The sequence below is a fragment of the Rhinatrema bivittatum genome, chromosome 4, assembly GCF_901001135.1.
Source record: "Rhinatrema bivittatum chromosome 4, aRhiBiv1.1, whole genome shotgun sequence".
Classification (NCBI taxonomy): Eukaryota; Metazoa; Chordata; class Amphibia; order Gymnophiona; family Rhinatrematidae; genus Rhinatrema; species Rhinatrema bivittatum.
In genome coordinates, this window is record NC_042618.1 from 443,484,655 (window position 1) to 443,508,583 (window position 23,929).

Below are 23,929 nucleotides of genomic sequence, written 5' to 3' on the forward strand. Positions count from 1 at the left end.
ACTTTCCCGATCTGAGTATCGAACCACTCCCAAAAAATCCAGGATCTGGGTAGCACACAACTGGCTCTTGGTCGAATTGATGATCCATCCCAGAGAGCGAAGGGTCTGCACCACCTTGGCCCCCGCCGTCTTGCATAGCTCCTTTGACTTCGCTCGAATGAGCCAATCGTCCAGGTAAGGATGGACCAGGATCCCCTCCTGTTGAGAGCAGCTGCGACCTCGACCATCACCTTGGTAAAGGTGCGGGGAGCGGTAGCCAGCCCGAAGGGAAGGGCCTGAAACTGGTAATGTTTGCCGAGGATCATGAAACAAAGATATTGCCGATGGTCCTTCAGAATTGCTATGTGTAGGTACGCCTCCGTCAGATCGAGAGAAGCTAAAAACTCTCCTCCTCTGATGGAGGTGATTACGGACCATAGAGTTTCCATGCGAAAACGGGGCACTCGAAGAACTCGGTTGACCTTCTTCAAGTCCAAAATCGGACGGAAAGACCAGTCCTTCTTGGGAACCACAAAGTAAATTGAATATCTGCCCATTCTTTGCTCGCCCGAAGGAACCGGGTTCACTGCTCCTAGGTCTATCAACCAACAAAGTTTGATCCACCTGGCAACATTTCTCTACGGACCTGCAGGGAGACACTAGAAACAGATTGCGCAATGGATGAGCAAAATCGAATGCGTAACAGTGTTCTATAATGCTTAGAACCCAGTGGTCCGACATGATTTTGATCCACTCCTCGTAAAACAGGGATAGCCATTCCCCGACCATCGGAACAGAGGGGTGGGTTGGCGCTATTTCATTGGGAAGATTTATTTCCTGCTGCACCTGGAGCGCTGCCATCTCAGGAAGGCCTACGGCCACGAAAGGAATGAGACCAAGACTGAGACTTCCCAGCTGGCTGCCTCTGGCCAAAGGCGGTTGGCTTAGACTGGCAAAAAGGATGCTGGCCTCGAAAATGAGAACAGGAAGGCCCAAAACCCCTGGAGGCCTTTGGCCTATCCTCAGGGAGCTTGTACACCTTATTATCTCCAAAGGATTTAATGAGCTGCTCCAAATCATCCCCAAAAAGGAATTTTCCCCTAAAAGGAAAGGCTCCCAACTGCGACTTGGATGAGACATCCACTGACTAATTACGTAACCACAAAAGTCTGCAGGATGACACTACGGAAGCCATAGTGCGGGAAGACGTACGGAGGAGATCATACAAGGCATCAGCTCCATACGCCACCGCTGCCTCCAATCGATCATCCTGCTCTGCCTCTTCCGGGGAAAGCTCCCTGGCGCTCAGGAGCTGCTGCACACCCACCGGAGACTCACACGTCGCATCAAACTGCTACAAACAGCCACCCTAATCCCCAGGGCCGACACCTCGAAGATTCTTTTGAGAAGAACCTCAAGCTTACGATCCTGAGGATCAAGAGCAGCCACCCCAACAACCAGAATTGTCGTACGCTTCGTGACCACAGACACGGCCGCATCAACCTTAGGAACCTTGAGGAGATCCAGAGAGTCGTCCGGCAGCAGGTACAAAGTGTCCATAGCCCAGCCCACCCGAAGGCTAGCCTCTGGAGTATTCCATTCCCGAAACATAAGCTGAAGTAACATTGAATGGAATGGGAAAGTTCAAGCCGGGGGGCATGGACCAGAAAGCACTGGGTCCACTGTATCCTGATCCTGGGATGCCTGTATGGCCAGAATTCTCAGCTCCGCGAGAACATGCGGGATCATCGGCTCTAACTCATCCCTATGAAAGAGCCTAAGGACTTGAGGATCATCCCCTTCCACAGGCGCCACCCGCTCAGAATTCTCATCCGCGTCAGCCTGAAGCGGATCTGCCGGGGTAGTATTCCCCTGGTCCCTGGTACTGGACGCTCCCCGGACCACCTGAATCCGAGAAACCTCTGGAGGATCCGCCCTAGGGACTTTTCTGGGAGGAGAGGGGTCAACTGCAGGTCGACTTGGAGGGGGCTCCGGCTCTCCTGAAGGCATAAGGCTAGCTAGGTATGCCTTATGCATTCATAAAACAAAGTCAGCCGAAAGGGGTGGTTGTCCCTTTAAATTTCCCCTCGGGTGCATTCCTAAAGGCGCCGGAGGGGTTGAACAAAAGTCCTGAGGAGACCCAGGACTTTGATCATGCGGAAAGCTGTGGAGGGAGATCCCCCCTACCACTGAGGAAGGAACGCCTGAAACTGGTAATGTCTTCCCAAGACATAGAACCGAAGATACTTCTGATGATCCTTCCTGATCCCAATGTGCAAGTATGCCTCCATGAGATCCAGACATACCAAGAATTCCCCCGGACTCACGGAAGCAATTACTGAGCGCAACGTTTCCATACAAAAACGAGGAATCCACAGACATTTGTTGACTCACTTTAGTTCTAGTATGGGATGGAAGGACCCTTCCTTCTTTGGCACGACAAAGTGTATGGAGTAATGTCCTTTTCGTTGTTCCAGGGGTGGGACTGGAACAATCGCTCCCAGGTCCAGCAGGGGAACCAAGGTCTACTGAATTGCTCGGCGCTTGTAGGCATACCCGCACGGGGATGGGAAAAACAGAGGGCGGGGTTGGCGCACAAAATCTAAAGCGTAGCCGTGACTTATCACCGAGAGCACCCATTGGTCCGTCGTGACTGTGGTCCATTCCTCATAGAAGAGAGCCCCCTACCCTGGGTACAGAGGAATGGACCGGCCGGACATCATTGTGTGGACTTAACCCCAGGGGTCGATTGGAAGGAAGCAGGCCTACCAAAGCGCCTACCTCGAAAGAACTGAGACTGCTGCCTGCCCCCCCCCCCCCCCCGACCTGAAGGAAGGGGAAGTGGTACCTGGACGAGAGGTATGGACTTTCCAATTTCCCCGAAACCGTGATCTAGACGAGAAGGTCCCCCTGGGACGCGCTTTGTCCTTCGGGAGACAATAGCCCTTATTCTCTCCCAGAAGCTGAATCATATCCTTCAATTCCTTACCAAACAAAAGCTTGCCCTTAAAGGGTAAGGAGCCCAGCCTGGACTTGGAGGCTCCATCCGCGGACCAGTTCCGCAACCACAATAGTCTTCTCACTGAGACAGCCGAAACCATGGAGCGCGCGGAGGTTCGCAGAAGATCATACAGGGCACCTGCACTATAAGCCACGATCGCCTCGAGGCGACCTGCCTGGCAGGCTTCCTCCTCCGAGAGGCCTTCATTGGCGAGGAGCTGCTGAACCCAACGCAGACCAGCCCTTAAGGCAAAATTACTACAAATTGCTGCTCGCGCCGCGAGGGCGGATACTTCGAATATCTTCTTAAGCTGGACCTCCAGTTTCTGATCCTGGAGGTCCTTCAGCGCCGTGGCTCCTGTGACTGGAATAGTAGTCCTCTTTGTCACCGTTGACACAGCTGTATCCACTTTGGGAACTCGCAGAACCTCCAAGGCATCCTCGGGCAAAGGATAAAGCTTATCCATAGCCTTTGTGACCTTCAACTCCAAGTCCGGGGTATGCCATTCCCAAAAGAGCAAGTCCGTAGCCGAAAAATGAAAGGGAAAAGTCGTGGGAGGACCACTCAGGCCCAACAACACCGGATCCATCGAGCCAAGCCAGGACTCCTCTGGGGGTGTAGCGATCCCTAATTCCTCCAGGATCGCGGGAATGAGAGGGGCAAGCTCGTCCCTACGGAAGAGACGAATTACCCTGGGATCATCGCCCTCCGAGGCCTGGCTCTGTCGCGTAGCACCTTACGACGGATCACCATCCACCCCTCTCGGGGGTGGGGACAGCCCCTCCAGATCCTCCTGATCCGTGGACTCTGACGGAGAATCCGAGTCCCCCTGGGGAGGGAGAGCCCGCAATGGCCGTTTTGACCACGGGGGTTCCGCTGTGGCCCCTGGCCGGGGGGGGGCCCTTATCCGTAGACTGTGGCCCCTTGAACCCTCCTGCCGCTGAAGAGTGTTGCTTATGGGCCTTGTGGGCTTTAAAGGCCCTATGCATCACCAAGATAAATTCGGACGAGAAGGAGGAGCAGGAGACATCCGATTCTGCTCCTGAAACATCCCCTGCCACTCCTCCGAAGGCCCCCGCCGGCAAAATAGACCGCGGGACCGGTCTTTGAGGGGAGAGGGAGGGCGGCGAATTTCTGCCCCCCCCGCGATCAGAGCCGCCAGCAGGACCAGAGCCAAAATGGCGGCTTTTGCCGCACCAGTAGGGAGCTGTCTGGGACCGGACGCTGGGAGCTCCCCGAAGGCTAGAGTCATGGTGCTCCTCTGAACGACCACCCCCCCCCGAGCCGACCCCGAGGTACCCTCGCCGCCAGGGATGCAGGCTGAGCACAGCCCATCCCTGGAAAGGCGCGCGCGCATGCCGAGCCGCAGGCCGCACAAGCCGCACCACGTGGCATCACCAACGGAAAGAAGAAAATACACCAAACAAGAAACAAAAAAGAAAAATTTAGGTTATCGGGGGGACCGGGGGAACAGGGAATCGCACACAGACTGCTGCCACTGGAACCGAACGACGCGCTAAAACATTTACCTTTTTTTTTTTTTTCCATGACGCTGTCCCTTGGCGAGTGCTGAAGCGGTCTGGTTGGGGTGAGTGAGCCGGGCTCCCCGGTATCATCCCAGCTGGGCTGGAACTAACCTGCAGGGTTCTCAACCCTAAGCCTCAGCAGCCTAACAGCCAGGGGGGATGGTCCCCTCAGGACCTGGTAAACCCCTGGGAGGCTCAGACCAACGTTGATCTCCAAACTTCTTCTTTTTTTTTTTTCAAACTTAATTATAGGAAGAAAAGGACACAAAAACTAACTATAGAAACCCCTTTTTTATTATCCCTTTCTCTTCTTTTTTTTTTTTAAATCAGTAAAGACTGTGGGTCAAGCACCCGGACCATCTACTGGAGACAGAGTAATACTGACAGGCTGTGGGTGGCACCCTGGTACTTATGGCAGAGCCTGTCAAATCTTGCTCTGTCTCCACCTGCTGGTGCAGAGGCAAAACCCAGGAGTCTGGACTGATCCGGTACGTACAGGGAATTGGCGCTGCCTGACTTATTTCCTTTTTTTTTACTTTAGCGTGGCGAAATGAGCTGCGCGGGCCTGACCAGAGCACACCCGACTAACGTCTCTGGGCCGGGGGGGAGGGACCGGCCCACCGGTAAATCCCCCCCCAGTCACTCACCGTCTACCGCTCTGGGAATGCGGGTGGTCCAGTGACCCCCCCGCCAAGCCTATCACTGAGGAAGGAAGGTGGATGAGCCTTCCCCTCAAGGGGAGACGTGCTCCTGTGCTCTTCACCTAATTACTTTTTTTTTGTTTTGTTTTAATGAAACAGTGTCATTGATTTAGCCAATAGATAATAAACCAGGTTTCCTGTCTTCCTGATTAATGTCTAAATATCTTTCTTCTTTTTTTTTTTTAATTAAAGAATCAAGCTACCAGGACCACAGGTTCTGCCACCTTCATCTGCTGGAGACAGAGAAATACTGAAGGGGGCTGCAGGTGGTGTACTGTACTTATGGGGGTACCCTTCAAGTTTTTCTGTGTCTCCATCTGCTGGAAGCGAGGCATAACCCAGCAGTCTGGGCTGATCCGGTTACGTACAGGGAACATTTTCTTCGCCTCAGGATACCGGTCTCTAGTGCTGGTAAGTGATGCTGCACTTGTGTTTTTAGCTGCTTAAATCTTTTACTCGTCCCACTTTCTCAGATTTTCTTTGCCCTCCCGTTGTTTCTTAAGTCATTTTTAAGGCTTTTCATGACCCCTATTCCTCCCTCCACTACTTATCATTCTACATCCCTTCCACCTTGTCTCTGGAAAGCTTTGCAGAGAGCCATTCTCTTCAGACTCTCCCTTTTCCTTTCTCTGGGGTCCCTTCAGACACCTTGCACGCTGTATTCAGTTGAAGCAGCCTTTCCTGCTGATGCACAAGCTCCTCGCTCTCATATGGTTTCACTTCTCTATCTGAACTCAGTTTTCGGCTCTTAATTGCTTCCCATTTCATCTGTTTTCCCAGCACTCTCAAGTTTCCTGGAATTAAGACTTGCTAGGGAGATGCACACAAAATATTTTCAGTTGGATTTATTCTTTCATTTTGTCCTTTTTCCCCCACCGTGCTTTATTCAACTTGCTTAGTTTTGGTAATTTATGCACATAATTGCTGTTTTCTGTGCATAAATTTGAATTTTATGCGCATAGGGCTGTGCTTACACACAAAATCAAATTTTATGTATGTAAAAAATGTACACACACAAACCACTGGAACGAACAACAACGAAAGCACATTCCTACCACTCACTGTTAATGTTCAAAGAGTTCCCTCTTAGGTTCTATCCTTTCCCCTGTGGCAAGGGCAATTTGCAAAGTCATTTCTGCTCATAAAACAGCATTTAACACGCAGAAGCGGGGTCTTTGAAAATGTCCTATCCTATCTGCATGTAAAAGTACATACATGGTGCCTGTACATGTGTACTAGTATGTGCAAAAAGTGAAGGTGGGGTTAGCACTTATGTGTGTCCGTGCATAATTTTGCTGGAAAAAGTATCCATACAAATAGCAGCTGCAGGTCTGTGCTCAAAATATTCTGACTCAATATTCAAAGGAGACTTTTTCCCTGTGAAAACTGAGTCTGCAGATCAAAAGTACCTGCTGATTTTATACTTCTGCACACAGTTTGAAAGTTAGCTTCCTGGGCCGGGCAATTTTCAAAAGCTATTTACCCAGGTAAAAGGGGTTTGAAGATTACTCACCCTCCATGTGGCTGAAGCATGGGTACTTTTACCCGTACTGTGTGGGGATGGGGTTAAGGTGGAAGAGACAACAATGTGCGTATAGTTTGGCATTTTCAAAACTATGCACATTATTTTTCACAGTGCAAATCTCTGCGGGTGCTTTTGTTCCAGGACAGTTCTACACAGGAAAAACATGCTCGTTCTTTCCCTTTGAAAAACGGTGCAAAGTCCACGGGTAAAAATATGCATGGACTTTGCAACCATGCAGACATATTTGAAAACTCATAAAAGTACATTATAGAGGGAGATAAAGTGCTGCCTTAGGGAAAGGATGCAGTCCCTCTAACTTCCCTATTGTATGCTATTCCCTGCCCAGCTGTTTCCTGGTTGTACTCCTGCACTCTACTTTTAAAGTAAGTGCAATATTCTTTTATTAGAAAGGCTGAGGAGCAGAACTGGGAGACCTGCAGAATCTTCTGGGGTTGCAACTGGAGAGTCACAAATCAAGTAACTGCGGTAATGGATCTGGATAGGAACTTATTTCTGTGCAGACACTTACTGGAGGAAGGGTGGCACAAAGCTCTTCCATGGAGTTGAATGCTGAGCCTAATGACTAGAAGAGAAGAAAATGTAAGGACACAATACCTTTGTAGCACAAGAAGAGGACAATACATGACAAATGCATACTGGCACAGTGAATGCAGACTTCTTAAAGATACAGCTGCGGAATTATTCTGCTCACCATTTGATATCAGTACCTCTACAACATTGACGTCACAGAACAAAAGGACCCCAGATTGCACCCCAGGAGCAAAACGTCTATGTAACTTAATTTTCTCGACTTAAGACTCTGGCAACCTAATAAACATTTTTAGAGTAAGTCAATCTATTTATTTTATTAATGAATCAAATAAATAAAATAGTTACTAAATAATTCCTGCCCAACATTGCTTCGCAAGCAAAGGCACACAGAGCAGCACGTAAATGTCCAAACGGTTTACTGCAGTTCACGCTAAGCTCTGCGATTTGCATTAACCCACGGACTAACGCAAAGACTTAACTCCACTTAGGAGATGTAGCTATTGTGTTAGCCCTCTGCGGCTAACACATAAAACAGCACCCACTAAGCCGATCTCAAGGGGACCAATGGGGCCGACCCCCTACGCCGCTCCCCCACCTCCTACTGCCTTGGTGGTCTTCCAGAGGACTGCTGGAGCAGGAGGGGATGCTCCGCCATGCCTGCTGGTGACAACTGACAATATGGCACCTGATGACTTCATGCACTTCTGTGCCCCTCACGTTTGGGGACCTGAGGGATCGACCCTGCGGGGGGGGGGATCCTTGGCTCACCTGGGGAGGGCATCAGGTGACAGTGGCACTGGGCTGCTGCTTGAATTGGGATGCGGGGCAATGCACATGGAAGCTTTGCCAGCAGGGGTAATCCTGATGAGTTACTGGGGGTGGTACTGCATCCACATTAATTCCATTTTGTAATGCTGCCTGCCTTTCATGTATTTCTAATGTTCTTTGCCACTCACATGCTTCTGTTTAAAGCAATGAAATCTAATAGTCAGCATTTGCCTCTTTGTTCCCATGATGAGGTGAGCAGCTATTTCCTCATTATTTGCAGGATGCCTTTTAACAGAGAAACTGTTGCCTCATAACGAGGAGAAAACTTAGTTATGATCATAGAGCCAAGGGATCTGTGTGCTCCGACACAGTGACAAGCACAAGTGCACATGCTGCACTCAAATCCTTTCACATACATGCGCACTGCTTAGGATTTTTCTTACACTTACAGGGAATCCGAATACCTTTCTCTGCCTTCTTTCCATCTCACGCCTTTTAATCTACCTTTCTGAAAGTTCTAGTCAGGGGATAACCTTAAGGGCCGGCAAGTGAGGCGACTGCTTCTGACCCGGTGCTGAAAGGGGTCCCGCCCCCCACACTGGCCACTCCGGCTGAACCAGAAACGAGTGGGACTGGGACACTATAATGTGGACGAATGCCCGGCAGGCCCTAGCAGGGTGAGTGGGAAGTTGCCTCTGGCAGCCTCGCTCGGGGCAAGCAGCTCACACTGTGCCCCTGGCTTCCTCTCAGCCACGCCCGCTCTCTGACCAGAAACCCCACCCTAGCCCTGCACCCCCCCCCCCAGGGATTAACCTAACTACAGTATCCACAGCGTGCCTAACTAATGAAGAGCTCTGTGAATTACGATATTCCAGTTCTCCGCCGCCTGAATTTTCAACAAAAAAAAAAAAAAGCTGCGTAGCGTTTCCTTGTTCAGCATTTAGAGGCTTGTGCAATGCCACCCGTGCTCACTCACCGAAGGGTAGATTTTAAAAACCCTGCGCGCATAAATCCTGGGCTTTACGCGCCTGGCCGGGCCTTGCACACGCCGGACGAATTTTCAAAGAGGCCCGGCCACGTGCACAACTGCCGGGCCTCTTCAAAGGGGCGGGCGAGGTCTGGGTGGGGGGCAGGCCAGGACAGCGCCATTGATTGCTGTCCCGAAGACTCGCCCGCCGGCACGCGCAACTTACTTCAGCCTGGGGTCCTGAAGTAAGTTATAAAACAAAAAAATAGGTAGGGTTTAGGGGGTGGGGAGGAGAGGGGAAGAGGGAGGGAATTTAGGTAGGGGGGTAGGGAACTGGGGAAAGGCTGGAATGCATCACCGTGTAGAGGTGGCATTAATTCTCCCCCCTTGCACACGCCGCCTGCACGTTCGCACGTGGATTATATAATCTGCACGTGCATGTGCGCTCGGGCCATCGGATTTTATAACAGGCGCACGCTGGCGGGTGCATGTTATAAAATTGGCTCGTCCATGTGTGTGCGCCAGGAAGCACATGCGCACGATTGAAAATCTACCCCTAAATCTCATGATAATAATGCGGAAATCTCTAGAACACTGCCACCACAGAACAAAAGGACCCCAGACCGATACAGATGTTTTCCAGGGGTAAAAAGTCTATATAAGTAAATATTCTCAAGACTTAATTCTCGGGCAAATCTGGCAGCCTAGTAGACATTTTTTTAAATTTAGAGAAAATCAATATTTATTTATGAATCTTCTCTTCCACAGATTCCAGTAGGCTCATGCTTTGTCTACTAAAAGATCAACTATTTGTTGGGAGTTGAAAAAATGTGGTGTAAGGTTGTAGCACTATGTAGTGTTACAACAGTCAGTGCTGCTATGTTCTGCTACCGTCTTCAGTATCCACCAGAGATTACAAGAAAGATCTCTAAACTCTTATTTACCTCAGGGAAGAAAGTTCTGAGGGCAAAATGCTTGTAGTCAAGGAAAGGAATAGTACCAGAGGTAGCCACCACATCCAATTTATCCATCTGGAGCTCAGCAAAACCTAGAAGAACGACGTCCAGACACACACACAAATCACAGAGTAGAAACATTTTAATAACGTAGTGCTACAGACACATCCCGGAGGGCTCACATAGTAATGCACACATGGAAACCTGCATTTCATTCCTCTGCTTTACGAATCAGAGGTCAATACTCGGTGAGCAGGTCAAGGTACCCAGCTAACTTCACCCCCATATTCAGCGGCATTTATCCGGACAGGTCTGCTGCTGAATACGCCTGGATAAAGTAATCTGGCTAACTTTAGGGCAGGCATTCGGCGCAACCAGACTTGCCTGGCTAACTTTATCCAGAGAACGCGCTTTCCACTTAAAGCGTGACTGCGTCCCGGGATCATCTCCAACTTCACCTCTTCCTGTATGGATTCATTTTGTGTGTGTGTGGGGGGGGGAGGGGAATGGTTTGTTTGGATGAAATGTACCCATTCAGCGAGGGGAGGGGGGAGGAGATATTTTTAACTCGCAGATTTGTCTGGCTGGCTCCTAAAGTTTGTTGGGCAAATCTTTTGACTGCTGACCTCTCCATGCGTGACCCTAGGCAAACACTTAACTTCCTTGAATACCAAGACTCACGTTCCCAGCGCTTTGGAGGAAGGACACGGCTAATTGTGTGTGTGTGGGGCAAGCGGATATGTTTGAGTTCGGATAACTCTACAGAGTGGCAAATCTCACTGCCGCACCTTGTGGGCGAGCCACTTCACCCTCCATTTCCTCGGGTACAAACATTTTTCCCCAGGATGGAAGAAAATCTTTAAGGGGTAATTTGACCCCTTGGATTGTAAACTCCCTGAGGGTGGGAGAAACCCACCCACAGTCCCTGAAAGTCCTCCACGCCGAAGGTGGAAAACTAACTTTCTGAGCCGGCCACCTGCAAAGGCCTCGTTAAAAGTTACATCGTGCGGATTTTTGAGGACTTGTCTGTCCCTTTGCTGGGCTGTCTTTGCCCTTTTGTCCTGAAAGAGGGAAACCTACCCACGCGAATCTCCTTTCGAATTTCACACTCCAGCATTTCCAGCTCTTGGCTCAGTTTGTGGTTCAGCTGTTTTGATTTGTGTCTGGTTACCAGTACAGCAACTGTGAAACAGAGAAGAGTGGTGAAAGAAAGAAATACTGAAAGTGGAAGAACCGAAAAAGAGTCAGGTCACAATTCCCCACCTCCTTATCGGGGCAGAGCCCGGCAGAAATTGTTTTTATATTATGTTGTAGAGCTAAAGAATATGACCTAAAACGAATTTTTAAAATTGGGCATAAAAACCCCATTGACTCTTAGAAGAATCTAGCATAATATAAAACAAGGAATACAGCATAATAAACCAAGCATAAAATCCTATAACCTTTTGTTCCATTTACTACTGTTATAATATGTTATAACTGTTTTTTTGGTTACCATGTTATAATGTAAAATAGGGCGGATCCCGCCCTATTCTCTTGGTTATCTGGAAACCGATGTGATATCTCGATTGAATGTCGGTATATAAAAGAAATAAATAATAATAATAATAATAATAATACCAAAGAAACGCTGAAAATCATGAAAACACATGCTAGTACTAGTCACAGTGCTAGGGGCGCGCAGCGCGGTACTGACACTGACACATACAGTATAAAAGACAGCCTCTGCTCCGCACAGCTTACAGTCTACTCAAGGCAAAATAAGAGCAACTTTGCTTACGATAGGAAATTGTTAAGATCAGTGAGAATCGAGACTTAAATGGTTCTGAGGCAGCCTCGGAAAGGTGCGTTTTTAGGCTGGGTTTGAATATGGTACGAGAATGGCACGGGGAGCGCGTGAGCTCACTACAGCGCTATAGACATCGCGCAGCACTACAAACATGTCATGCAGTAATTTCAGTTTATCTTTTTAAGATACGTGTTAATGAGAAATGGAGCAGACTGGGTAGAGAGGTACACTTCCTGTGAAAGTTAAATATAAGCACTCTTATGTACTGATGGCTCAGGCAAAGCTTGCACTAGAAAGTAGAGGGTTAGTGAAGCTCAACGAGGTGAGTCAGACTTGTCACTTTAACCTGCATCGTTTCTGCACATTTTTGCTGAGCCACTAAGAAACACCAAGTAAAAATGTTTGACATGCTTCCTGTGAAAATTCATTATAAATGAAAGTTAATTCAATTTTTGTGCACATTCTGCCTTAAAGAAAAGTTTCTATCTTCTGTCTGAGTCTCTTGTTTTACTTCCCTCTGTTGTGCTGCAGCAAAAATATGCAAATTAAAGCATCTGGACTGACTCATACTGGTATGCAACGACTACTGCCACTACTATTTATCAATTGTAAAGCGCTACTAGACATACACAGTGCTGTACAAATCCATATAAGAGCCGGTCCCTGCTCCATGGAGCTTACAGTGCAGTCAAAACAAGCCTACAAGACAAATGAGTCACTAGGAAGTGTTTTTATTGTAGAGCCGTGGTTAGGATTTGAAAGCAGCCTGAAAGAAAAAGTTGTTAGACTGGATTGAATACTGCCAAAGAGGAATCAAGAAGTCTGTTTCATGTATACGGCACAGCCAGGGGCGGATTGGCCTATCGGGGCTTCGGGCATGCCCCGCTGGGCCGGGCACCCCAATCACGTGTTAGGTGTTGGTCGCGGCGACATTGAACAGCAGCCATGTGACATTGAAGTGCTGCTTTTGTATTTTCCCCGCGGCACCAGCCCTGGTCTCATGGGCCTACTCGCCGCACTTCTCCCATGCCCCATCATCACCGAGGCCCCGCCACCTCCATTTGCACCTGCCCTGCTTGCGTTTTTGCCGGCGGGAGGCAGTTAGCCAGCACACTTCCTGCCGCTGCCTCTCCGCGGGCTGAATGCCTGCCTCCCAGCTCCCACACCTTTCCTCTGTGGCAGGCTCCTTTCATTCTCAAGCCGCAGCAAAAATACATATAAAAACAAACAGCTTCAGGGCTCACAGGGCTTAACTGATCTCGGGCCTTCCCACCCAAATGGCCACCCCCCTCCCTCTAAGGCAGCGATTCTCAACCGGGGTGTCGCGTGCTACCGGTCTCCTGCTGCTCTTCCTCCCTCTTCCTTCACCGAGCGAGAGGCAGGCTAACTTCCACTGCTGCCGTTGCCGCCCGGGCTATCAGCACGTTCAAGCCCGGATGGGAACGGCAGCAGTGTTAGTGGAGGCTGGCAACTGCGGCTGGGCCTTTTCTTCTTCCCGCACCTGCCCCCCTGGCCCGGAACAGGAAGTGACGTGCAGTGGGGTGCGCGGAAAGAAGAAAGAGCCATGCCGCACCAAAAAATAGTGTTGGGCAGCGTCGGCCCCGGGCAATAGCGTACGCCTGAAGCAAAATCAGAAGCAGCCAGAAATCGGCATAGGAGACAGCAGAATTAGCCTCCTGTGGCCGATGGGATTCTTCTTTCTTGGCATGCGGGGACTAGAGGAGGAGGCTTCTGCAGCTGCCATTTGTGCTCGGGGGGGGGGGGGGGGGGCAGGAAATGAGAGAACCAGCCAGCCTGTCTATAATTGAGAGAATGTATGTGTGATTGAGAGTGTGCATGTGTAACTGTGACTGAGAGCCTGTGTGTAAGTGAGAGAATGTATGTGTGATTGAGAGTGTGCATGTGTAACTGTGAGTGAGAGCCTGTGTGTAAGTGAGAGAATGTATGTGTGATTGAGAGTGTGCATGTGTAACTGTAAGTGAGAGCCTGTGTGTATGTGAGAGAATGTATGTGTGATTGAGAGTGTGCATGTGTAACTGTGACTGAGAGCCTGTCTGTAAGTGAGAGAATGTATGTGTGATTGAGAGTGTGCATGTGTAACTGTGAGTGAGAGCCTGTGTGTAAGTGAGAGAATGTATGTGTGATTGAGAGTGTGCATGTGTAACTGTGAGTGAGAGCCTGTGTGTAAGTGAGAGAATGTATGTGTGATTGAGAGTGTGCATGTAAAACTGTGAGTGAGAGCCTGTGTGTGAGAGCATTTGATTGAGATCATCTATGTAAAGTGTGTGAGAGAGAGCATGTGTGTGATTGAGAAAAACTGGTCAGAGAGGTGATGTGTGTATATAGGAGAGACAATGGAAGTGACTGGTCAGGGAGATGACTGGAGTGTGTGTATGTGTGTGAGAGAGAAAGTGATTATGGGAATGAGAAGCCTGTGTATGTGGAGAGAGCTAGCATAGGAGTGAGAAACCTGGGTATGTGTGAGACACAGCATGGGAGTGAGAAGCCTGTATATGTAAGATAGAACATGGGAGTGGGAAGCCTGTGTTTGTGTGTGTGTGCATGAGAGAGAGAGACTGTTCGGGAAGGTGACTGGTGTGTGTGTGTGTGTGTGTGTGTGTAAGAGAAAAACTGGTCAGGAGATGATTGGTGTGTAAGAGACAGAAACTGGTATGTGAGTGTGACTGGTATGTGTGTGTGTGAGAGACAGAGACTGGTCATGGGCCCTAAGGAAGAGGACCATGAGTATAGAGCTTCAGCCACTGGTGTGTGCTACTGGCCTGCATGGAAGAGGACAGGAGTAGGAGAGCTGCTGGAGGGAGCTAGTAAAGGTGGCTTTTTTAAGTTTATTTTTCTTGATTGACTGCCATTTTAATTACTGAATATTATGTGATGTCTGCTGTTTTGAAATATTTTATTGGTGTTTGGAAAATTTTAAATAATTTTTATGAGTTTTTAATTGTTGGATATTATTCTGTTCATAGTTGTTGTGAAACATTTATTCTGCTTATTAGTATAGTTTTACAATTATTTCTGTGTTGGGATCTATAGTTGCTTGGCTAGTTCTGTTTTCCTAATAAGAGGTGTATTGGTGTTTAGGGCCTGATTTAATATTTGTAGTGTTGCCTTTTCATAGGTAGGGTTGTTACTGGTTGAGTGCATTCCATAATACAAGTGTAACTGTGTGCGGATTCGTTTATGTGCATTACTACAGATCCTGGGAGTATGTTAGGTCGGTTCTGTGTATGTGACCGAGGTGAGGTATTTTACTGTATCGGTCTTATTTGTTGTGTTTTCTCAAGAGGACATGCATTAGTGATAAATTGCTGTCTTTTCATAAGTAGGGCTATTGAGCCTGGTAGTTGGAGTTTGTGTTGCTGTTACTGAGATGACATTAGAACCAGAATATATTTTTTGTAAGGTGAGTTGTACGGGGAATATCATAATTCTGCTTTACATCCATAATTGTGGGTCAGGGGGGTTCCTGTGGATGCAAACTGTACTTTTACATTTAGCCCTATGATGGTCATGTGTTCAGTGTGTCATGTATGTAAGAACCATCTGTCAGGTGTGTCCTGACAGAAAAAAGGTTGAGAACCACTGCTCTAAAGCCCACTCAGACTCTCCTCTCTTGGGCCCTGCCTGGATTTTCCCTGACCACCAATGTAAGTAAAAATGTTTTTTTACTTATTCACAGAAAGAGGGGTAAAAAAGCAAACATAAGTGAGCATGACTGAATGTATGAGACAGTGAGGGTATGATTGTCAGCATATGTGAACATTAAGAGTGCAAGTGTGTGAGTGAGCATGTGTGCAAGGGAGAGAATGACAGCATGTGTGAGTGTGCATAAGTCTGAGCATGTGTATGAGCGTGACTGGACGGATGAGTCAGAGTGTGTGTGCCACTGAACATGTGTGAGTGTGATAGGGCGAGTGTGTCAATGAGCATGTGTGTGAGGGAGAGGGAATGAGTCAGCATGTGTGTGAAAGCATGCATAAGGCCGTGAGTGAGAGCATGTGTGGCACTAAGCATCTGTGTCAGAGCAAGCAAGCACATCAGTGAGAGAGGGAGACTGTGTGTATGCATGAGTGAGCATATGAGAGTGATGTGTGCTAGAGAACAACTAATTCATGACCATCTCAAGGTGACTGGAATTAAAAGTTCCCAGGTATGGAGAACCGTGGATTTTTTTCTATCCTTTTTAGTTTTAATTATTGATTATTATTTGATGTCTGCTGTTTTTGAAATATTTTATTGGTGTTAGGGAAATTTTCAAAAATGTGTATATAAGTTTAATTACTGGAGGTTCTATTCATCAGCAGTTTTGAAATATATATTTTTAGTATGATTTTCCTATTGTGATTGATGTTTTATAGTTCTTGATTTTATTGTTTGATGTTTTATGAGGAATGATGGTATTTTCTGTTTTTCCATTGCTGCATTACATACAGTCTAACTTGGGATTTCCAATTCAGTTTGTCTGTGCATTTCTTTGTATATTTTATGGTCCCTTTATTCTGTATTTGGTGACTCACCGAATTGTATGTGTAATTGGGTACCCACGGGCCAGTATGGAGAAAAATCCCCCGGGCCACTATTTTCCCACAATCCGCCCCTGGGCACAGCAAGGTGGAAAGCATGGAGTCAGAAGTTTGCAGCAGAGGAGGACGACGCAGATAAGGGCGATTTGCCTGATGAATGGAGGTCATGAGGAAGGATGTAGGGAGAGAGAAGGTAGGCAATGAGGAGCTGCAGAGTGAATGCATTTGTAGGTGAGTAGAGAAGCTTGAACTGTATGTGGAAGTGGATGGGTGGCCAACCTGGTGACTTGAAAAAGAAGGGTTACATAGCAGAATAATCTGTTTTGAAAAAGGAAACAGTAAGCAAAAGAAACTCGACTTACTTATCACAACCAGCAAAATACAAGGGATCACAAGGAAAAAGTATATATAATAGGATGAGCGTGGAATCATCTTAGTAGTAAAATTTCCTAAATGGACCTTTAAAAAACACAAAAATATATTAGTTACACAAAGCCTGAGAGAAGGCCACAATTCTGCACTGTTGCAAATCCTGCTTGACTTGTTACCCGTTCTCATTTCTAGCAGTGTCTCATGCTTAAGCTTTTGTGTCTGCTTTAATCCTACTACCTTCTAAAGGCTTCAGGCTCTTGCTCATTTTTTTTCTTTTTGACCTGGAAATTTCTTCCTGCACCTTTGTACTTCCAGCTCAGTCGGTCTCAAGCCTGAGGTCCTCACCAGAGATTTTTTTCCCCTATTTTCCAATATACCCAGTCCGATTATTGCAGCATTGACAGCTCTTCAGCTGGTGGCATGCGCCAGGTCTCCTTCTGAATCCTGCAATCCTGGGCCCCACATCGGGCGTCACCCTGGAGCGATGTCCAGGAATCCCTTCTCCCACCCTGGGGCTGTAAATGCTGCCTTCGCAGTATCCCTAGACCCAGCTGACCCGGGGAGCGGAAGTCTCGGCTCAGAGATCAAAACGAGAACCTTCTGGGCCGGTTTGTTCTGGTTAATGTTTTTCTTTCTTTGGGCTTCTGATTCAGTTCAATCAACAGTGAAGAAGGTTTATTGGTTTGTTTGGGGGTTTTTTTTTTGTTTTTTATTTTTATTGTTGCCTTAGAACAGGGCTTCCCAAACCTGTCCTGGGGACCCCACAGGCAGTCGGGTTTTCAGGATATCCACAATTAATATGCATGAAATAAATTTGCATATCATGGAGACTCAGCACATGCAAATGTATCTCCTGCATATTCATTGTGGATATCCTGAAAACCTGACTGCTTGTGGGGTCCCCAGGACAGGTTTGGGAAGCCCTGCCTTAGAACATTTTCTGGTGAAGTAAATTCAATACATTAAACCATTTATTCATCTATAACCCACCAACAGGCTACTAGCAATATTTAACGATGCTTAACCACTAGAAAATGTCTCCTTACTTACACATACTTCCACTTTGGATCTGTCAATTTTTTCGTTTGCCGTCCTATTTGCCTTACAGTGTATCGTATTGTACTCAAGATTTTCTACAATACTATCAACCTCACATAGATAACGCTTGTCTTCATGGGAGACGACAATTCTAAACTCATCGGAGGTAATGTTCAACTGATCTTTTTCTTTCTGTGGAAACAAAAGTGGAAAATAAGAATTACAGGGGCACAATTTGAGTAGCTCCGACTGTGAACTTCAAAGAGAATGTAACATTTTGAATTACCGTTAATGTTAATCCCAGCTCCGAGTCTACCTCGGTGTGTAACTCAAAATTAGTAAATATGGGATCGGCTAGGTACTGTAACGTGGCGCAGTCTCTACCATGCCCTTGCACGTTCAGCTTCAACAGGAATCTCTGATTAGGCTCAGTCCGGCTGGGACGTGGCGACAGGAAACGGCGGTGGGACCGATTCCCGGAGAGTAAAGAGATCTGCAACAGAATGGCAAACGGAGACATGAACGGCCGGCGAAGAATTCCCGAAGCCCCACACCATGACGCCCCAGAGGGATCCGCAACGCTGGAGGACAGGTAACGTGCAGCATTAAGCCTCCTGATGGCGGACGTCGGAGAGTAACCGTTTCTTAATGGCAGTTGGGCACGTCACGGAATCCATATTCAAGATTTTCCATGAATTCCTCCATTTTACATGATTTACTTTTGTCATCGATAAAAAGGAATTTTTATACCATTTTTTGCCATTTAATGGGGGCGGCATACCAAAAAAAGTGGGGTGGGAAATTTTCAGAAACCATTTATCTGGGTGGGTTTCTGAACTTGGTACACGAGTAAAAAAAACGTACGTGCAGGGAGCCACTGCGTACCTGCTTTTTACTTGCGGGAAAAGTATAAAGCCCCAAAGGGGCAATTTTCTAAAGGGGTAAACATGTCTCTACTTGGGGGGTGGGGCAGGAAGGGAACTCTTCTACAACCGCCCCCCACCCTGCATGCGGGGTTGGGGTACCTGCGCCGTCCACAGTGCGTGCACATTTCTCTGTGATGGAAGAAGTGGGGGCGGGGTTAGGATGGGCCCAGTGAAGCATGCAGAGGGGTAGAGACTCCCTGCAGCGCCAGCCATCGTGACATTTTCAAAGGGAAACTCCACAGAAAGCTCTCCTTTGAAAATCAGCTTGCGAGGACTGCAGGGTTTGAGAACTGGCCTCAAAGAGGTTAAAAGAAAGGAGAAAAGAAAAAGATGCACAATCCCGAATCACCCTCTCTGCTAAACCCGCTCTCTGATCCCAAGAAAATGCTCCAGGTGGGACCTCTGGGGTGCCTCCCAGGGGGTTAACTCTGTAACACTGCACATTAAAAAATTTGGCAAACGTGCAGATAAGTCCACTTGAGAATTACCCTGCCCGGGGTCTACAAGCATGAGTTGCACCTGCTAAAATGTCCCCACACATTTTTAGTGAAAATGTACACGTGTGTATTTAAAATCCAAAAGTACATTTGTTAAGCCCAAACCCTGCATTTGCTCAGCCTGGGTAAGTTTTCGAGTGAACGTATATAAGGGCACATCTGCGCATCCCATCACTGGTCTACTCGCAGATGTTCCTTTCCTCGCTAAGGGAAAGAAAATGTATGCTTCCCGAAAAGCTTGCATATCAGGCGGAGAAAAAATACGCAACGAGGTCAACTGTGCAGTATTTGCAACCACAGAGCCATAAAGTTAACGAGCTCAACTCATTTAGGGCCAGATGCATTCAACAATCATCTCAGTTTTTATTTTATTAAAACACTTCTTTTAATTATTTTTTCAAATTATTTTTTAAATTTAATTTCTGACTTCATGATCTATTTTAAGGATAATACACTACAGATGTTTTAAAATGACATGAAAAGATAAAGGATAGCTGTCACGTCATTTAGTCTCCTATCCCATTTGAAATAACGCAAAAAAACTAACGAAATATCATTTATAAAGTCATTTTAGTGCGCACTATTTGCAATGTTTAGTAGCATGCATGCACTGTAAAAACACAGCAGGCACCGTTTACAAAATTTCGAAAAGTACATGCATGTTAAAAATATAGTACATGCTAAAATGGGGAAAGACAGAATATGACTCTTGCTAAAAACGAACGATACACATGGGAAACAAACGATATAAATGACATAAAACAGAATGACACAAAAACGCATCCCCTAAAACACATGGCTGAACTATCCCTTGCCATTTCACTGCAGGGGGGGCCTTCCTCCTTCAGTCATCCAGCTGAGCAATCCACTCGTTAAACACTACAATAACGAGAAGGCTCGTTTCCCCGATGCGCTCAATGACCGTACAAAGGAAATTCCGGACTTACATCATCAAGAGTGCTTCTGCTCTCCTCGGAAATAGCCAAATTATCAATCAGGTCCACGTTCTTACCGATTATGGTTATATTTCGCCCAGCACTATGAAAAGAAAAGGTTCTTAAGCTTGGGTCATGTCCTGCTCTATTCATGAAAAATCTCTTTTATTTCTTCACTTGCTCTTGGAAATTTACTGACTTGCCACGTTCAAATCTGGCATTTATCCAGCAGGAATCATACTTATATTGAGTGGCAGGTTTACTGATATTCATGAGATAAAGCATTTAAAGCACTTAGAGATGATGGGTTACATAAGCACGGCATAAAGGAGAGACAACCCAGGTGTCCTGGACTGATCCTGGTACGTACAGGGAAATATACATTACTTTCACCCTATTTCTCCCATTGTCATTTATGTAAGGATAGTCACAACTTGCCAAACACGTCTAAAGAAACGGAGCTCTGAACAGTGAAAAAGAGAACAGCACAGTTTGGAGAGGGCGAGAACGTGCTACAAGAAATACAATATGTTAGAAAACTTTAGAGAGAGGAAAGATACTATCATTATTGGCATTGGGGTGAACTACATAGAAACTGTCGCCTTACTGTAATATTTCATTCATTCAATGTCTAAAGTGCTGGCTAGATTTCAAGTTTCCTTACTACTGTAATATTAGAACTCTGAATGCAGTCACTGGATTTCCTTAAACACAATTCTTGTGTCTTTTGTACGGCGTTGACCTGATCGTGCCAAAGTTATCTTCTTTTCCTGGGGTGCTCCTTGGTACTCACACTCCTGTCATCTTCTACTGGGGTCCTCCAGGTTGGAAAGCCCAACAAAAGTATCCACCCCTGCCTTCCGAAGAGCATCATCAGCTGTTTAGCAAGGGAAATTCTGCACTTAGCCCACAGTGGCCAGCTAAGGCCGAACATGGACTATCACCACTTCAACACAATTTCCATCTCTAAGAAAGATATTCTCAGTGCATATCCAGATCACATGCTCTGAAAAGACCATTCACAGTCCCTACACAGGGTTCACCAGAATATACAACAGCAGTAGCACACAGGGGCTACATCTAGCGTTCCAGGGGGAAGTGTGTCTAACTAAGAAGAGCTTTCACAAATTTTAAACATTGATGCGTGCAGAAGGAATTAAATGTGTGGCAAAACCTCTCTGTCATGATACTAGCCCAGAGGTTCCAGTTTCCTGTAGAGCAGATTTAAGCTCCAGGGACATTAATGAGAAATCCAGTGTGATCCTATATTTTGGAAGGGCTCAGAGCAGCAATGGGCAACAAATCAGCTTGAAGTTGAACATTGATGTTAAGTGCCAATAGTTTAAATATCATCTGCATTGTATTGTGAAACAGTTTGGAGTTGGTACCCAGTGAAGAGCCAACACTAATTACTCTCCCTGCAAGCCTATGGACTAAGTGATGTTCTTGCATGTGTCTTCTGAATAAAACAGGCAGTTTGACCCTCAGTCAAGAGTGTACCATACCGGTTATTCAACTGCCTCAGCAAAGAATTTACTATCATGGCTCCATATAAAAAGAAGCCAATAGGCTTTTGCAATGGAATATTCTCCCAAAAAATAGAGGGAAGAGTGACCTCAGCAGACAGAAGAACACACAAGGCCCACTTCAAGAGCTGTAAGACCAGTGTCCTTGCAGACTAATGCACTGTTGAAAAGGGCCTCAGAAGTGAAGAGGGAAATGACTGCACTGATCCTTATCAGAATCCCAAGCAGGCCTCACAATGAGATGAATATAAGCACAGCCACAGGAAGAGGGGGTGTCAGCACAGTAAAAGTGTACACCAGAGCAGTGCACCCCAGTCAACAGGCAGTCTAGGTGCTCTGTATTGGCAGTTGTCCCCCTTTAGCACAAGCATTTCTCCAGGACATATTAATAATACAGAACATCACCTCAGCCAGGTAGTCTTTGGATGAATTCTCTGGCAGGATGGCAGAGAAACATAATGCACGAGAGAACAGTTTCCATCTTTCAAGTTTACACATAAAGCCTTCACTTCCTTGCGGCCCGGCGGCAACGACAGAACGGCAAGTGCGTCACTGGTAAGGTTCACCGGGATCCTGGAAGAGTGACATCACATTAGACCTGGCTCTTCAAATGCGGATCGCCTTAACGTCCCTCTCTCCCTCCCTGTACCCCTGGCTCTCTTTGCTAGCGCTGTGGAGTGGAGCGGCTTCCTTTGTTTTGCTTGCACACAGTGGGGCAGATTTTCAAAGGGATACGCACGTACCCCCCGAAACCCTGCCCCAAGCTCCCCCTGCGCGCGCAAGCCCCGGAACGCGCGGAAGTCCCGGGGCTTTCCTGGGGGGGCGTGTCGGGGGGGCATGTCGTGGCGGTGCGTCATCAGGGGGCGGGGCCGCAGGTGTGGTTCCGGCCCGGGGGCGTTTCGGGGGCGTGGCCGAGGCCTCCGAAACTGCTCCCAGGCTGGGGAAATCGCGTGCCGGCGGCTGACCGGCAGGCGTAACTTTTCAAACAAAGGTAGGGGGGGGGGGGTTTAGATAGGGTTGGGGGGGGTGGAAGGAAAGTTCCCTCCGAGGCCGCTCCGCATATCTTTTAAAAATCTGCCCCAGTATTCTGATATCCCTTTTAAAGCGGCCAATAAAAGTTGGTATTTCAGTGCAACTGTTCGTCAGTAAAATACATAAATGTAATATCTTACAGCATCATTTCATTACATTTCAAGTTCCGTCAACATTTTTATTTTTAGTCATTTTTTTAAAAATACCATCTCAGCATGGGTTTATGCACAAATTCGTGTGCGCTGTATCCCTTCCCACCAGCCTGCTATGAATCTGCTGGCTAAAACTGACAGGTTAATACCCCATGCAATCCGTTGCACACCCAGAAAATGGGATATTTCAGTAATTAAAATTCTTTGAAGATCAGGTTGGAAGTAACTTTTACTTACTGAACCGAGCCACAGCTACTGGTTCCAGACAAGAACATCTTTGAGAGCGCTCCTAAATTTTGGCCAGCGATTGTCACTTTGCTTTTGCCTAATGTGGATATCCTCTGTGGTTCAATGGAATGGATGATGGGCTAGGGGAAGACAACACAGAATCAGTAAAAACAAACACAGATAATCTCCCCCAAGAATGCCTAGGGTTGCCCTCTCTTACAGAAAGGTTTAGGAGGATGTAGAGCACTGTGGGAAAGCGAGCAGCCTTTTCTAATGCAGGTGAAACTTTATTCAAGTTACAGCACTTCAACACAATAGAATGACTGCCTACCGTTGCACTACACTTCCCGCTCCCTGGGCTTTGGGTCAGCCGCCCCTCCTGGACCCAGCTGGGCTTAACACTCTTGTGCTTCCCAGCTGGTCCTGCCCCCAGGCCTCTCCCTGCCCCAGCAGGGTCCCGCCCACACAGCTGGCTCCCTCTGTGGGATTTAAGGTGGACCAGGCATCTAGCCTGATGCAACAAGGGTGGAAAACGTTACTTCTGATACTTATTGATTTTATTGAATCTGATGCTTTACTCATCCTGTTGAAAGCCACCCAGAATGGGTTTCAATAAAAGCACTCACAAAGAGGAATAAAAATAACCAGGAGGCTTCTGTACTAAGCTGGGCTGAACTTTATGCAAGTTTGCATGCCTTTTCATTTTCAGCATGTGCTATTTCACTATCGGACACTGTATGCAAATAAGCCCAGTAGCTAAACAGTGTGCGTTTTACCTATCACTAAATTCTTAATGATACTTCCCTGAGGTCATTACATTTTGTGCGACACAGCATTTGTAAATCGTTTTTCACATGCAGCTTAACTGTGCATTCATAGCTTATGAATTGCTTTGCATAATTTTGCATAGCATGAACT

At 47.1% G+C, this 23,929-nt stretch overlaps 1 protein-coding gene across 2 annotated transcripts in view; it reads right to left on the bottom strand.

The window, feature by feature from the left end:
- The window catches only part of PLXNC1 (plexin C1), a 109,432-nt gene that overhangs the window by 52,939 nt on the left and 32,564 nt on the right, over window positions 1-23,929 (bottom strand). For both annotated transcript variants that reach the window (XM_029601621.1, XM_029601622.1), the window contains exons 10-18: window positions 23,021-23,151; window positions 22,005-22,172; window positions 20,086-20,176; window positions 18,002-18,208; window positions 17,728-17,907; window positions 16,668-16,764; window positions 11,056-11,157; window positions 9,964-10,067; window positions 7,262-7,315 (exon numbers count right to left, since the gene is read on the bottom strand). In XM_029601621.1, the coding sequence (XP_029457481.1) occupies window positions 7,262-7,315; window positions 9,964-10,067; window positions 11,056-11,157; window positions 16,668-16,764; window positions 17,728-17,907; window positions 18,002-18,208; window positions 20,086-20,176; window positions 22,005-22,172; window positions 23,021-23,151 (1,134 nt within the window). The remainder of the gene's footprint in view (window positions 1-7,261; window positions 7,316-9,963; window positions 10,068-11,055; window positions 11,158-16,667; window positions 16,765-17,727; window positions 17,908-18,001; window positions 18,209-20,085; window positions 20,177-22,004; window positions 22,173-23,020; window positions 23,152-23,929) is intronic.